This window comes from Acomys minous, assembly GCF_964271855.1.
Source record: "Acomys minous genome assembly, chromosome: 6".
NCBI classification, from domain to species: domain Eukaryota; kingdom Metazoa; phylum Chordata; class Mammalia; order Rodentia; family Muridae; genus Acomys; species Acomys minous.
In genome coordinates, this window is record NC_140487.1 from 79787502 (window position 1) to 79805239 (window position 17738).

The following is a 17738-nucleotide window of genomic DNA, read 5'->3' on the forward strand; positions in this document are numbered from 1 at the left end:
AAAGAGCATAAAAACCAATGAGAGCCCAAAGTGCTCAGCAGTGGATCAAATCATCACTCCCTGCGAGCAAGACTGAGGATTTCTGTTACTTCTTCAGGTGGTATACAGAGTGCTTCTGAGCCACAACCTTTAATAGGAAATATATATTATATTATAACTTAGTACATACATATATAATTTAGACTTCAAAACATTTAAAATAAAATAAGCTTAGGATATAAAGTATAATATGTATTATATATTAAGAAACAAGAAACCATATATGTTGTGTGTATTTATATTTTATAATATATTTTAAAATATAAATATATTTATATTTAATATATACATATATATGTATATGGTTTCTTGTTGTTGTTGTTGTTTTTTAAAGAGCTGGTTATAACCCACTATGTTAAACTTACAACCATGACTCAGCATGTGGAAAACTTTGCTAAAGGGCTTGAATTCTATCCAAAACACTCTTTCATCACATTTATAAAATGTAGTAGAGGTGATCAAATTCACTTTGAGTTACTCTCCAACATGAAAGACGTCCCTTCTCATAACAAGCAAATAAAATGACAATAGTACTTCTTCCTAAGTGACTCAGGGCCCCAGGTAACATGAGGAAACCTAGCACCAGTTCTGTGTGCTGTACCTCATGCGGTAGTGGAGCCGGAGAGACATTTTGTCATCCACAGTGATGATGTGGTTCGGAGCGTACCAGAGCTTGGTGCTCTCATCGTACAGGGCGAAGAGGTTGTGACAGAGAGGAGAAATACCTGTGGAAAGAGCACAATGTTACAGGCAGATGCACCTGGCCGTCTATTTCCAAAGAGTAACATCCAACAATAAGGAATTCTCCTATCCAGAAACAATCTAGGCCCCTTGCATCCTCTCAGGGCAGATACACCTCTCAACTATGTTCACTCATGTTTCAATCACTCAAGAACCACAGCTCCCCAGGAGTATGTACTGTGTAGCTCCTGGCAAACCAAATTAAATCCATTTAAAAATAAAAGCGATACATTTCTCATTACAGGGGTCTTACCAAATTCTGATTAAAAGATAAAAGGGCAATCTCGGAAATAGGCCCAGAGACCCCATCTGATCTGTGCCTTTTTAATCACAACAAGGCAAGAAATGTCTGAGGAAGGTAGGAATTCCTCAATCTGTTTCCTATAATTTGTTTAAACAATTCTGATACTGTGATTATACATCATGTATGCAAAGAAGTTCCTGGCCAGTGTACAACCTGCATATTAGGATAACCAATAAACAAAGTGACTTTTGTCAGTGATTAAAATGTATTATAATTAATAACTAAATACACTTAAGTACTCTGTACACTATCATAAATGTATTTATTAGCATTAACAAGCAAGAAGATCTCTTAACAAAGCTGGCCCAACAGTACTGTGCCTTCCTACTCCACTACCTGCTCCTTTAATAATAACTAGTGGGAAAGCCAGATTGGGAAGCACCTTGCTGCTGGCCCATCAGGAAACAGTACACACCTGTAGTCCAAGCAGAAGGATGAAGGGATATGAATGCCAACGATCAGTTGTTACTGATATCTTTAGCTCTAGCCAAAGTTCAAACTAAGAGATAGTAAGCTTAAATGAACATCTCCCCACCCTCACCCCAGGAAAAAGGGTGCTTCTCCCGAAATAATAGTGATTTGACAAGACCACTTCTTGCCCTCACAGCTTCTTCCCTGGGTTGAGAAGTTACAAGTGCCTGGGCATCTCAAAGTCCTCTTCCATCACTTCAACCTGTGCCTCTCAAAACAAAGATGGAGCTGGGGCTGGTAAGATAGCTATGGGGGTAAAGGCACTTGCCACCAAGCCAGATGACCTTCGTGCCATCCCTGGAGCCCACACGGTACAAAGAGAGGACCAATTCTTGCAAGTCGTCTTCTGATCTCCACACATGTGCTCACACATGCATGTGCATACACATGTGCACGCACACACAAACACACACATGCACACCCACACACAAAGAAATATAAAAGAAAAAGGAAACAAAGAAGAAAGTCTTCCTTTCAGTTACATATTCCTTTGGTAACAAGAGCCAACAGCTTTGCACCTGTGACACTAGGACCCTTTGGGTGTGCTCCAGGTTTGCACCTGTGACACCAGAACCCTTTGGGTGTGCTCCAGGTTTGCACCTATGACACCATGACCCTTTGGGTGTGCTCCAGGTTTGCACCTATGACACCAGGACCCTTTGGGTGTGCTCCAGGTTTGTACCTATGACACCATGACCCTTTGGGTGTGCTCCAGGTTTGCACCTATGACACCAGGACCCTTTGGGTGTGCTCCAGGTTTGCACCTGTGACACCAGAACTGTTTGGGTATGCTCCAGGTTTGCACCTGTGACACCAGAACTGTTTGGGTGTGCTCCAGGTTTGCGCTTATAAACTGGTCTTGGAAAGATGGCCTTAGAAACTCAGCCTTTCTTTATATAGCTCCTCATTTGAATGTACATGTATGTATTTGAAGCATAATCTATATGAAATTGTGACACTATCTGCAATTTTACAATGAGTCTAACTCTAACATCACACATACCCATAACTGGCAAGGAACAAATAAAGCAAAGATATGTTTTTATATAAAAGTACCAAATAACAACAATACTACTAAACACTGCATGCCAGGCATCAGATTAACATTACACTTTTATTTATCTTTTATTTATTTATTATTGTTGTGCCTGTGTGTGTAATATATATGTGTGGCTTTGCACAATTCATGATGCACATGTGGAGGTCAGAGGGCAACTTTATGAAAATGGTTCTCTCTTTCCAAATACTGTCACTCTATATTCTGAGTCCTGGGGATTGAAGACACACTACAGATGCCTTCCCCTATTGAGCTCTTTATTAACTTTTTACCCCCAAGATAGGGTTTCTCTGTGTACCCTTGGATGAATTGGAACTCACTCTGTAGTCAAGGCTGGCCTCTAACTTACAGAGATCCTCCTGCCTCTGCCTCCAAGCACTGGGATTAAAGGTGTGTGCCACCACTGCCCAGCCCCTTTATTATCTTGTAATCTCCATGATATTTAATGAAATAGTATTATTTTATCATTTTACAATATAGCAAACTATGGCCTCCTGCTGTTCACTCTTATTCAAGATTATACAGCTAACAGTATGCAGACTTGAGATGCAAACTACTGAGGGGTTGAAGCAATGAAAACTAAAAACAAACAAACAAACAAAAATCAACTTTAGCACAGTTGGGTGAAAAATGAGGAAAGCAACACTGTCCCAACACCACTTACTGTAATCTGTAACTTTCAGTGTTTATGTATTTTCAAGTTAACAGAAGAAATATCATCCATTCTCTACACACTGGGTTGAGGAACAAACACCCCTATTGTCAGACTCTGACAAACAATTGTCTAGCAGGGGTTACTTAAAAATATGACCTCCTTTTCCCATAGGCCACAGAGCTCAGCCCATTTCATCCCATGTGGTACTAGGTTAGTAAGAGCCTACCATTCTTCCCTGTAACCTAAGCCTTTCCCATTTGTTGGTCTTCCGGTGTATAAAGCACTTTAGGCAGAAAGATGTGTACTGGGAAGTAAGCACATCCTCCAGACAAGCTACATTACTAGCAAGATCTTAAACTGTCTACAACACTCCCACAATGCTGCTCTCACAGCTGAGGCCACAGGCAGAACATGGACCAGGCTCTCCAGCATCATAGCGAGTTACTTCATCACTATAAGAAGAGTTATTATGATTCTCTCCATAAAGCTTTCTTGGGATACAATTAACAACTCTAAAATACACCTGCTTTAAGTGTATATTCCAATGAACTTCAGTAAATTAGGTGGGTGAGATATGTGGCTGTCTTATGGTTTTATGGCCTTTCTTTACTTTCATATAAAATTAGGTAGGTAAACACTATGCACCTCATGTAGGAAGAATTATGAAAGGACACTTATCTTGTTAGGTCCTCTGGTGCGCGTGCGCTCTCTCTCTCTCTCTCTCTCTCTCTCTCTCTCTCTCTCTCTCTCTCTCTCTGTGTGTGTGTGTGTGTGTTTTAATTAATTTTCAGGTTATCATACAAAGGCTTATCATGGCATTTTCAAACACATGCATTTTCATCAACAAATCTAACTTTTTAAAAGAGACGATGAACGCCCTTACTGTCCTTTTCACAATCTAGCATGGCCAAGCCAGAAGACAACCCTAAGATTCTCACTTCAACCTGGTGAAACCCATGGCGAAAACAAATCAAGTAACACATTAGGAAATAGTACTACTGATTTCATGCACTTGCACTGGGTGATTTACACAGCATCTCAGCTAGTGTTAATGTCATTCCAATTACAGAGATGTGAAAGAAGAGAATCGAGCTTTGTCTGGATGTGGTGGTAAATATGTGCAATCCCAGCACATACTCGGGTGTCAGGAGAAATACAGCTTTGAGGCCAGTCTGGGCTCTATACTGAGTTCTAGAACAGCCTGAACTATAAAATGAGCCTGTCTCCCAAGACTGAGACTCCCAGAAAGCAAGGGCCATTCTTGGTAATCTATACTAGCTCATAAACGATAAAGGAGAAATACACCATGTTTCGGTGAGAAGAAAAAGTCCAAGATTAAGAAATAGGCAGAATCTTCCCTTCCAAAACTTACACCTTGTTCTCAGAAGAAATAAAAAGAGGAGAGACTCCACAAGTACTTCTAGACAATGCACCCCTCCAGGCCCAAGCCCGGCAGCCAGTACTCACTGCACTCCTGGGCGGCCCTGATGCACAGCTCCTCGGCGGTGTACTCTCCACTGCCCAGGCGGAGGGGCTCCCTATCCAACAGATAGAAGGTCACTTCCACTCCTGGCTCAGGGACCACCTGCTTCACCTCGGTCTTCTTGAAGCTCCTCATTTTAGCACAGAAAGCCATGGCATTGCAGTCCTCTTTTATATTTAGATACTGTGGGGAAGGAAGATAAGACAACGCAGTCATTCCACGTGCTGTTTGCTATGAAGCTGGTGTCTGTGATATTGGATGAGAACGTCTACCCTTTTTCTTTCTGAATATCAACTAGGTGAGGGCTTTTAAGAGATGAAACTATAGAAATAATTAATTATGCACAGTAACTAAGTGGTCAAGCCATATTCTCAAAATCAGAATGAGCTTAGGCATGATTTCCTTTCTTTCTTTATTTGCAAACTAATTGAAAAATAAGTTCTCGTCTGGAGTCACCGATGATAAAGTGCTGGCACATAATTAGACTACTACTGCCTCTGCTGGGATCACATAACTTATAAGTAACCTACGGAAAGACTCGGTCTTTCCATTACAGAACAGCAAACTTGGTGAAGACACGGACCATGTTGTCTCAGTGTTGGTGTCCTCATTTGAGGCAGTGCACACCAAGTGACTGCTACTTATACATTCTTATAATCACACGGAAAGGCCATGAAAGGTGATGACTGGAACAGATCCCTGTCACCTGGAGGGAGCAAGAGGACAGGCATCTTGTAATTTTTTGCAAGAAAATCACTCACAAGGCCTTCAAAACAAGTGGGGCTGGGCCAAAGCAGCAGTCCCAGGCACTGAGTCTAGGGCAAGGGCAACGGGGGAAAAGAGCAAGGGGAACCCCACCTATCCTTCCAGCCCTTACTCAACACCAGTGACCTCCCAACCATTTTCCTGCCCCCAAACTACTTCCTTCCTTCCTGCCAGGCCAAGCTTCACTTAAGCGCCCAAGTATTATCTCTGTAACACAGATCAGATGCTCCACTAGCTGCCCATTATCTGAAGACTAGTCTCAAACTGAAACAGCCCCTTATCTCCCAGGTAGCTGGCCCTCTCACCCCATCTCCTCTCTTCTACCTGCTTGAAACCCAAGCCACTAGGTAGCTCTGTCCCCTGGCTCGGACCCATTCTGCTCGCGGTGCTGTCTTCACACATACTGATCCCACTACTGAAATACACTCACCTCTTAGCTTTCACAGCAAAGTTCAATCCTCTTCAGAAACCAGCACACTTGCTAGAACTAGCACTTCCTCCCAGAAGCCTTCACTAAGCCCCCATTGTACCCTTAAGCTGGATGCCATCTCTCCTGTGCTCCCAAACGTGTCACACTAGCCACAAGGTAATATGGCCATTGTATGTATTTACCTGTCTGCTGTGAATTCCCTGAGCGTAACAGCTAAATTCATCTTTGTATATCCAGTATGAAGTACAGAGGCTTGCATGCAGTGGGCACTTGGAAGAGGATAAATCCCCAAACATGAAGAGTCTTACACAGCACATCCTGTCATAGCCCTCAGCACCAAATCCATTTGCTTAGTCTATTAGCTGTTGTGGTGATAGGAAGTGAATAAAGGGAATATTCCCCACCCCCCAGGTATGGGTCTCACTGTTACAAATCAAAGGGATTCCATTTTAATTTATAATATCCCAAATAATCTAAAACCCAGAATCTACTTGAAATCAGGGCAAAAACTAAGTAAATGACTTATTCTATAGTTCACATAAGCAGGCGAAAGCCCAGCACTTAGACTCTAACTTGATCACTTAGACTCTAACTTGATCACCCTGAAAAAACAAAATAGAAATCAACAGTATTTTAGGCCTGCTTCACAGTCAGCACAAGACAAAAACAAAACAAAACAAAACAAAACAAAAACCAAACCACTCTCTTAGAGATTTTTTGTGGACACAACAAAAGAAGAATTCAAAGACTATAAGCTATATCTTAACTCTAAAGAAATAATCATGTAGACACACAAACTGTTTATGTACAAATCACAGTGCTATAAGCAATAGAAATACCCACTGACAACTTCTGACAAGAGAGGGCACACTGTACAATATGTTTCCACAGCAGTTGAAAATGAAGACGCAGAACCACATAACCAATATGGACAACACGAAGTGAAAGAGCATAACAGGTGCGTTAGGAGCCTTGGAGTAATGCACTATGCACAGCAGCCTAGAGGAACAGAGGACACACTGTTAACAGTAGTGCTATCCAGGAGAGATTACATGAAAACTTAACTTTACTTCCTGGGGCTTTGGTGTCAACATATTGTTTAAGCCAGCATATCCAACACTGGGAATAAATAATATACCAATTAAATAGGTGGACAGGCAGACAGGCTAATTGGGAGGCAGACAGACCGACAGACATAAAGACCAGAGCACAGACAGTACTACAGGCTGAAGGTCACAGTTCAAGGCCAGGCGTAATAGTTCAGCCCTAATCTCAACACTGAGACAGGAGAATCTCACAACCAGTCTGGGCCACAAAGTGAGGCCCTGCTTATTTTGAAAACAACAGAGAAAGGCAAATGTGCATACCTGCATTTATTCGGTTGTCCAGTATCCCGGGAAAGCAGACCGGATTTTCTTCTTTACTTTCCAAAGCCCATTCAGACCTGACCTAGAGACAAAAATAAAACAATTAAATCAGAGGTAATTAGATTTGAAAATAAGAGAGTATTTTCATTAAGAAAACAGCAGAATCTACATATATAAGGAAATGCATTTAGAAGAACGGTGATGACTGAAGAGACACTAAGTCAGCAGAGACAACCTATGTAGAAAAATCAAAGATTTTTTTTGTTTTTTGTTTGTTTGTTTGTTGTTTGTTTTTTGTTTTGTTTTGGTTTGGTTTTGGTTTTTCCAGACAGGGTCTCTCTGTGAGCCTTGGCTGTCCTGGACTTGCTTTGTAGATCAGGCTGGCCTTGAACTCACAGCGATCCATCTGCCTCTGCCTCCCGAGTGCTGGGATTAAAGGCGTGTGCCACCACACCCAGGGTCAAAGATATTTCATTGCTCCAAGAAAAGAAGGTAGAACTTTGCTTCCTGGTGTAAAGTGCTCTGTCCTTAAGAACAGCTCTCAACACCTCTCTCCTGACTGTGAGTGACAGTGCAGATGACAAAGGTGCTCATTCCTAAAAAGTGGTTTTGTCAACAAACAGCTATCAACTTAGGGATTCAAAGTTGGCTTCTCTTTATTACTAAGCATATCTTATCAGAATCTGCTTATATATAAGCGCAGCCCTGGACAGTACATAGCAGACAGAGACTAGGAAGAGAAATATGAAGGTGGGGTAGCAGTAGCTCTCTCCAGCTCATAGCGTCAGCATGGGAAGCAACACAAATAAAAACCCAAGAGCAGGAGAGTAAGGGCTACAGCGTGCTACCTCTTGTGTCCTCTCACCCACTTGGTGACAGGCTAGGGACAGCAGAATAACCCTTTCTGCAATGGCAGAGGCTTTAGTAAAAGTAATGATGGTGGACACTGGAGAGATTGCCCAGTGGTTAAGAGCATTTGTTCTTGCAGAGGACCTGGGTTTAGTGCTCAGCACCCACATGTGTCACGCAACCATCCGTAACTCCGGTCCCTGGGGATCCTAACCTTTTTCTGAGATGCAAGATGCCCAAACATATACTCAAGCAAAATATCCAATCCACAGAAAATAAAATAAGTTTTCAAAAAGTAATAACCATAGGCCAGGCAAGAAATAAGAGTGTGAATTTTGATGTGACAACTTTGATTTGGCAACTTGTTCCTTTTCACACAGGGCATAGGCAAAACTTTCTAAGAACACAGCTGCATGGACAAAACTTGCTATGAACCCTGACCAGGGACTCTGCTTTCAAACATAAAGAAACATGCCCCAAACCAGGAAAGCCTCAGAGACTCAGAGCCCTTTAAAGCAGCAGAGATTTTAATAGTCCAGCCAGGCCGAAGTTACTTCCATGGGAACTATTGCATAATCCTTTTTAGTACTTAAAGCTTTTCAATATGTACAACTGGGCCATACACTACTTAATCTCAAGAGTCAGAATATCTCTGGGCTTCACACAAGCTTTAAGGGCCAGACAAAAGTCACTAACCTGCTCCTACAACCAGTCCTGACAACCTATAACTATGAGAAGTTTGGTTTACCACTCTTGTTATCTGCTGCAAACAGCACTACCCTGAATCAGTGTATCTCACCTCCAGTACTGTTGGGCAGACAGTACGGTAGCTCAGATCAGGGAGACAGCCTGAACTCTGAGGACCGTAGTTAGCTACGGGATTCTTAGACAGTACGCAATTTACTCTGATGTTCTGTCTGCTCAGTTAATATAATGAACTCTCAAAGAACTGACATTCTAATAATAAAAAATAAGTCGCACAGCATTTAAGAGACATGCTAGGACCTGTACTAAGCTGTTCAAAGCACTGTGGATCTACTTACAAGAGAGGATGGCTGCCCTGTTTGTGATGACAAGTAATTCTGGGGTTCCATTTGTCCGGTGCTTCATGCAAGAAGCACTGTCAAAAAAGGCAGCCTATGACTTACCTGATCACTTGTAGCGAAAGCAGAAAAGGAGCAAAATCTACACAGGTTTGGGAAACTGAGACTACAAGAGAAAGTCTTCAGTGCCAGAAAAACAGACCAGCAGGAATCATAAAACATCATTTAGAAAACACCCTTTACAGGGATTTCAAATGAATGTCAAGAAGCTTAGAAAGTAGGAACAATAAGGTTGAACAACCCACAGTGCCTGGTGAGAGGTGTGACCTCTTCCCCCTACTACACAGGCAAGAAGAAGTAGTCTTCACTCAGTGACAGACGGCTGCCATGTAGCCCAGGTCTGAAGGTGCTGGATTATGCAGGGGAGAAATCAGAGAAGTTCTACAGATTTCTCAAATTCTTTATCACAGTCTTATGTAAGCGGCAAGCAGCTCTGATAGTTTCTGACTGATGGACAAGTAAAACAAAGAAAACAGTTTTGTGACTTAGAACACACCCAACGCAAAATGATTCCCAAACAGGCAAAGCTCCAGCAATTTCTCTATGAGAATTCTGATGGCTCCTGAAGTGTTAATATTTGTGTAGGAGATGACTAGGTTTTAGATGGAGGGCAAAATAGAGACTGAACTAGACAGTTGTATTGTTCCAGAATGCTATCATCAGAGTGTGTCTAAGCCAAAGACCATTGCCAGATGTGTGTAGCAAAAAGACTGAGTGATGTCTAAAATGGTTAGAATCTAAATTAAACACTGCATGTATTTGGAATTTTCACTAAAGACACCATCTTGTCAGGCGCTATGGTGCATGTCTTTTAATCCTAGCACTTGGGAGGCAGAAGCAGGAGACTCTCTTTGAGTTATCGAGTCTAGCCTGTTCTAAATACTGAGTTTCAGACCAAAAAAATACTATCTTATCTACCATGAGTTATTTTAAGTAATCAAAACCTTTCTAAAGCAGAAAGTTTCAACATAATGTTGAAAAACTCAGAGAAAATGAAATATACATAATTCATATATAAAATTTTGAGTGGTTTTGGCTGGGAAGCTGCTGGATAGAGCCACCGAATAAGCAGAAGCCTGGTCCCACATTCTGAAGTCCAGCCTGCTGAGGGGAGGTTACAAAGGCTGGAGTCCTACTGACCTGGACCACTTGAATCTGGCTTCCCAGGCAAATTATTTAACATCCCTGAACCTCAATATTCCCAGCCCAAGTAAGGAGATAAAAATAGCATTTATCTCACAGGACTGGCAGGAGCTAAACATCACACATAAAGCACCCAACAGACTTCAACTCTCAGCATACTCTTGATATTGACCATAATTTCTGTCACCTGATTATGGTTACTGATGTAGTTCTAATGAAGGAGGGGCCTCAAGGTGCACAAAGTGACTTCACAGTTTATGACAGAGTAAATTGTGGCTCTTCAATCTGTAGAAACTCTGAGCTATGTTTAGCTAATCAGTATGAGTGAGAAGAGTCCTAATGTGTGGCTCCTGATTCAAGAACCTTACCCTTTCCACGGGGCAAGAAATCACCCTACAATCACCACCACCCCAGTCTCCTCTTTTTTTTTTTTCTTGTAGTTTTCAGTCTAATATCCACCCAGCACACTGATCTCACTGCAAGCCTTCTAAAAGAACTGTCAAAAAGAAAGCCATTAAACTGGGTGTGGTGGTATAGGCCTATAATCCAGCACCCAGGAGGCTTAGAAGATCACAAATTCCAGCCTAGCTTAGAAAGTAAGTTGAGGTCAACCTGGTCAACATAGCAAGATCTTGTCTCAAAACAAACAAGAGCAGCAAAGTCACTAAACTGTCCCACCCTGAGTGTGCTCCAGCCCACAGCTCCAGCACCACTGCCACCCTGGATGCACAGCAGTACTCCAGTTACACAGCACAGGCCTACCTTGCCTGGACAGGAAGCTTTCTTAAGGTCCTCACACACACGGGTCAGGAAAACCATCTGCTGTCTTCCAGTTGCACCACCACTGCCTCCCACCCACAGCACCAGAGAGACTTTCTCTGTCTCTCCCAAGACCCCAGCACTTTGCTGAGACCTGGGTAATGTTCTGCTGAGAGCATAGCAAGATACTGTAAAGCTGCTGGATTACAGCCAAAAGGATGACATAATAGAAATACAAAACTTTGTACTTTTTTTTCCTGTCAGCGAGTCAGAATTATAGCTTTTCTATATGCCATTCCTGTCACACAGAATCACTCACTTCTAACTATAGCAGCGATTCCAGGAATACCACACAACAGTAAATGCCTCTTCGTTTACAATAAACTTCTAGGGATGAACAAATGATCAATGCCAAGTCAATGGGTCGGGCTCTGCCTTGTTTCCAGAGAGCCTGCTTTAGCTAAAGAGGAAGTCTCTGATTGAGCAAACAGTACTTTGTTTAATTAAAGTCAGTCAGTGTCTTCCTAAAAGCCACACTGCATCAGGATGCTATGCAGCTCGATTTTTCTTTACTTTTCCTTCTTTTAAACTAATTACCACTAATGTATCTATAATGCTATTACAGAGACCATGATAAGATTTAGTGAAGCCATTTCCACTGTCTTCCTCAGAGTCAAAAGTATGGTGGCAGAAGTGGATACTCAAAAGGAGGAAGCAGGGCCAGGCCTGGCAGCACAGCCTGTCAGGCCAGCACTTGGGAAGAAGAAGCAGAAGGATCATGAGGCTGAAGCCACCCGGAGCTAAAAAGCAAGTTCCAATAGCCTGGACCACATAATGAGGTCTTATCTCTATAACAGGGGTGTGGGGCTGGAAGGGAGATGACGGATGGACACAGACACCTTGTATTTCTGTCAGCACTTCTTAAACACTCATCAAACGTACTTGTGAAGCCCCTGCAGCGTAACAATGAAACCTGGCTTGTATTTACATGTTTTGTCCCTAAAAGGCGCTTTTGGATCTTTGATCATATTGGAGCTTCGCCGTCCCTTCAACTGCCATGAGTGGCACAACTCCCTGTGCAGTGAGTGCCCTGGCTGGCATTTCATTCCTTTCCGGAAAAGATGCAGGCTGCAAGGGATCTACAGACAAAACAGGAGCAGAGACTTTGCATGCATGCACAGCAAAACCTTTCGGTCTATTTCCAGCTGGTAAGACAAACAGGAGCCTCAGCAGCTGGAAGAGGACGTCGTCGGATGTCAAAAACTGATAGTAGGGACTGTGCCATCAAGAGGCATAATGTGAGGCTGGGTCTGGGAAGCCACCTGGGAGAGGAGCAGCTCCCAGCTTGGAAAAATCAAAACTAAACAGGCAGATGGGTATGCAACTGTTCTAGAAATGGGCCAGAAGAAGGGAAAATCCCTAGCATGGCACTAGCAGGTGTTTAGGCCAGAAGTACCCAGGAGGAGCTCATAGAAAAAAACAGGAGACAGCAGATGTTATGGAAAAGTGCGGGAGGGTGCAAAATGGTCATGCGTTAGCCAGTAAGCCTCCTAAGATCTCAGGACTCAAATTCTACATGGTGAAAAAGTACTGGACGAGCTCTAAGTCTCTACAGATGGAAGCAGTCAGAGCTCCGGGCCTCTAGTCACCCCAACCTGGGCTAACCAATCAGATCTAATACTTCCTGTGTGACCTTGGGTACTTCCTTAACCTCTCTGAGTTTCTGTTTCCAATATAAAACAGTAATTACAAAGCTGACTATTCTGCACAATTGTTGTGATGATTGGAGATTTCCCTAATGTTGTGTTAACATTAAAAGCTTTACAGCCATTCGGTCAGTTTCTGTTAAATTTACTCAAGGGTTTAAATTTGTTTAGATTTAAAGGGGGTGTGGCTCAGTTATCAAAAGTGTCTGCTCCATAAGCATGGCGACCTCAGTTCAGATTCCCAGCACCCATGTAAAAGCTGGGCACGGTAGTGCATGGCTGCAAGGCAATCACAGGAGGAGTGCAGACTGAGACACTCACTGGCCAGCCTAGGTGAGATGATGCCTGGAGCTGACCTCTGCCTTCCACACACACATGCGCACATTCAAATGAACAAGTGTATACATCTGGGGGGCAGGGGATAAAGCAAATGCGAAAAACTATGCTGTGCCACAAGTTGACACAATTTTTCACTAATGTAATTTCGGCACTGTCATGAAACCAAGGACAAAGAGCCTTGCTTACTTGGCAAAGCCTAAAGGAAACCATGACTTTAGGCACTTGGCATTCTCAGGTAGTGAGAGTGAGAATGAGGGTTGAGGGAAGGCCACCGTTGCTGCCACCACCACCGTGGGTCATCTGCCATCACTAGGGGGGACTCTGCTTCCTGCACATGCCCTGAAAACTTAGTACCCAGAAGGAGAAAGCAGAGCACCTCAACCCTGAAGCTTGTGGAAGACCACTAAGGAGATCATGCAAGCAATGCAGACAGATCACCTGCTGGAAAATCCCAAACATAACATCTACTCAGCCTGTGCTCTAAAGGACCTTGACTACTGCCTCAAAATATATTTGGATTAAAAATAAAAAGTAAGAGAAAATTAAAGGGAAAGAAAGTTTTGCCTATAGAGACTCCAAGCAATTCTCAGTCAGGAAATTATGATCAATGTTTATGATTATACTTTTATTTCCTTCCAGGCTGGAGATTAAACCCAGTCAAAGCAAACACACTCCACCACTGAACCACACACACAGCCCAAGGTACCACCCTTAAATTGCAGGCAGAGCCCTGAGCAGATGACACTGGTGCAATATGGAACACAGTGAGGCCTCCAGCTGCCGCAGCAGGCAGAGCTGAGACCCCTTTCTGCCCTCTAGGCCATGCCCACTCCTACAGCACAGCCACAGTTCACTCTGTAGGGACTGTGACTGAATTGAGAAACACATCTTATAACACTCATGGGCTTCATAGGAGGAAGCTTCTGTCAGGCAAGGTGGCTCATGCCGCCAATTCCACACTCAGGAGGCAGAGGCAGGAGGCTTGCCAAGAGTTTGAGGTCTCCCTTTCTTTTGTTTTTGTTTTTGTTTTTGTTTTGTTTGCTTGCTCGCTTGCTTTAGGCAAGGCCTCCGGGTCTTACACAGTAAGCTTTGAGGCCAGCCTGGGCTACAGAGTGAGACCCTGTTTCAAAAATCCAAAAAGGAAGCAAACAAGTAAAGTCTTATCTTCACTGTGTGCTAGTCACTATTTTAAATGTTACCCTATTTTCTTTCATCTAATACACTTTTTAAAATGTGAAGTAGATTTGACAGTCCACTAGTGAGCATGAATTCATACACAGTTTGAAAATCACTAGTATAAAATACTCAACAAAGTTACCAAGAATAAAATTTATCCTGTATTCCCATCTTTATTTAATATGTGTCTCTGCTCAGCTGAGCATGAAACAGCAAGCCATACTTACTCTGGTGCCCCACAGCAGGAAGCTAAAGACACTACAACATAACTGGCTGGGTGGAAACTGGGCACAGGAGAACTCAGTCTCCACCAGTGTCCCCTCCTAAACAGTTAACTTCTATGGTCATACCATAGTCCCACAGAGAGCTGGAAACTACATCTCAAAGTATGGAGACCCATTTTAAGTTCTGCCAATTACCCCTGTCCTTACCAATGCTGTATTTCCACACACCCAGGTTCTGCCCCTGAGAAAGGGAGTCTGTCAAAAAAGACCAAGCTCAGTTGGCAATCTCGACTTGCCAGACTCCGACCTTTCCAACAGAGCCCCACATCACTTCCCAATGAGTCTCACAGAACTTAACAAGCTCTAATTTCCAGTTCTTTAGTTTGCATCTGGTCACAAATCTGACCATATTCCCATTGAAAAGGGAGAAAAAAAAATCTAGCGTGGTTATCAACAGGAACTATGGGAAGGGCCACTGAGTTTTGATTTCTGGACGGCAAGTAGTATCATAATTAGACGCCTTCAATTATTTCTTTCCAACTAACTAGAAAAGGTATCCAGAAACATCTGTCCTTCAAATGACAAACACTCTCCACTCTGCACTTATGAAAACCAATTTAATAAGACATGTTGCGACCTTGTGGTGAGTTCCACGGAGGTCTACAGCATACCTATCTCCATCACTCTTTCAACAGCCTTTGCCTAGCAGACAACCCTTCAGTTGACCAGCCACTCCATTTACTTTTCCTGCTTTTTGGTTGGGGCGAAGGACAGGACAGACAATGATACAATCCCCAGCCATTGTGTGCCTTGTCTGTACTTTCTACAGAATGAAAGTGTAAAAGGAAGAAGACAAAGGATAATTTGCTAAGAACACTTAGTAATTAGTGGAAAACTACATTATGGTAGGGTGTAAGTGACTAATTGGGCTAAATATAGCTAGGAGACATAACTCACTGCCTCATGGACATCTTTAAGTAACACAAACAGAAAGTCATCATGTAAAGTCAGCATGCAGCTTAGTGGGATGAACAGAACATAGTGAGACAGTCATCAAAGCCACACCTCAGAATGAGGCAAAGTGACTGACTGCCAAATGTAGAACACTCCTTACCAAGACAAAAGAGCACGCTGTCAGTGAGCACAGGCAGTGATGATGTAGTCAAACCCAAAAGACTTTGAGGGGAACCAGCATGGTGAATTTGGTCAGGTCAAGAAGAACCTTGGCAGCTAGGTTCAAGTGGCTTTCAGTTTTCTGCAATTAAACTTTTCTCCTGCAAGTAAGGATAATACTGAGTATTTTCTTTTTAATTCTGTAAAAGATCTCTCTCTCTCTCTCTCTCTCTCTCTCTCTCTCTCTCTCTCTCTCTCTCACACACACACACACACACACACACACAAACACACACACACACACACACACACACACACACACACACACACACACACACAAACACGATAGGCCAGTAAGTGACAGATACACAGAGAACATAAATGTAGCAGACAGATGTGCCTAGCAAAGCACCTGGCTCACAGAAAGCATGTAATACTCTGACCACAACAAAGGAAGTGGGATGGGAGGACATAAACTATGGGAAATACTCCAAACAAGAAAAATAGGAAGAAGACAGAATGGTAAAGTGTAAAACCTCTGACTGGAGGCTGAACAGAGGTATACATAAAACAGACAGAACCAAGGGAGAGAGCTGGCCCAGGCTCCAGGGAAATGCAGATTCCCTACTAAGGAAACTGGCCTTTCCCCTGCAGATTTACCTCATAAGAACATGTCCCTATCTCAGGCACGAGCAAATCTCATGTGTGCACATATGCTGTGTGAAGGCGGGGACTCAGAAGGTAACAGAGCAGGTACACGCACAGGATGCTTCAAGATCGATTGTACGAAAGTGGCATGCTTCTTCTCAAATATTACATCATCACTAGATCCATAGATGACTACCATGGCTGAGAATCTGCTCCCATCCACCCCTGGCACCAGCCCCAGAGAGACAACAAAAGTGACCTCAGCAATTAAACTCAAATAATTATTTGGGTATATATGCAGATTTTATGAACAATAACTTTACTCACCCTATTGTCTGTCTGTCTGTCTCTCTCTTTCTCTCTCTCTCTCTCTCTCTCTCTCTCTCTCTCTCTCTCTCTCTCTCTCTCTCTCACTCACACACACACATACACACACACGCACATGGAACTGTTGGATAAAATAAAATGAGAAGCTAGAGTTTTTCTGTGAGTCACAGTACAGGTGTAAAAGAGTCAGAACTTTCCTACAGCTTTTGTCCTGACTGAAGAGCAGGGCTGGGACTGGACTGACAGACAGTGCAGGGAATCAGCATTCCTCAGTTGGTGATTCAACCTCCACCGCTTCTGCAGCCCAGGCATGCTCAGGAGGCTGCTCCAAGGAGACTGTGGAATTATTTTTACAATCCTAACATGGGCATGAGACATCTACTACTCAGCAGTGCTGCTCACACAGACCTGATGCTTGTTACCCAGAATTCAATGTTATGGATAACAAATAGAGGTCTTCCTAGATCTCTGAATATGGCTGTGTGTACAAAAATTGTGTTGAGTAAAATTTTATCTACCTTTGATAACTCAGAATTCCTCTCATACCTTCTTAGGTCTTAACTTTGGAATCTGACCAATTCCACTGAGTAGAACTAGAGGGAGTGGGGCTGCAATTAGTAGAGCTTTCATCACGGCCATTCCCTCCCTATCTAATTCAGTCCGAGGAGACTGTAAGAAGGTTTCATCAACTTACCAGGCTTTCTGATGAGTGCCCAGCCAGGCGTGAAGATTTCTGACCCTCACTGAAGCTATGTCTCACATAATATAGCTGTGTACAAAGTTTGTAAATGCGTACCAAAAACCCAGGTCCCTAAATGAAATCCCAGAACTTCCAGAATGCCACCAAAATAAATACTATTAAAGGCACTTGTGCTTCTGAGCATTACCCTAAGAGAATATCAAAGAACCAAGTCAGCTTAACTGTTCATTTCCATGGACAAACATAAATACAATCATATGCATTATACATAGCAGCATTGAATCTTGGGCCTCACAGTTGCTATTCCAGTACTTTACCACTGTACTGCATCTTCAGCCC

The 17738-nt window shown here is 42.9% G+C and overlaps 1 protein-coding gene across 1 annotated transcript in view; it reads right to left on the reverse strand.

Moving 5' to 3' along the window:
• The window catches only part of JAK1 (Janus kinase 1), a 127757-nt gene that overhangs the window by 38977 nt on the left and 71042 nt on the right, over positions 1-17738 (reverse strand). Inside the window, exons 2-4 of the mRNA XM_084784428.1 lie at positions 7313-7394; positions 4735-4933; positions 641-764 (exon numbers count right to left, since the gene is read on the reverse strand). Coding sequence (XP_084640554.1) covers positions 641-764; positions 4735-4933; positions 7313-7318 — 329 coding nt within the window. The 5' untranslated portion in view covers positions 7319-7394. The remainder of the gene's footprint in view (positions 1-640; positions 765-4734; positions 4934-7312; positions 7395-17738) is intronic.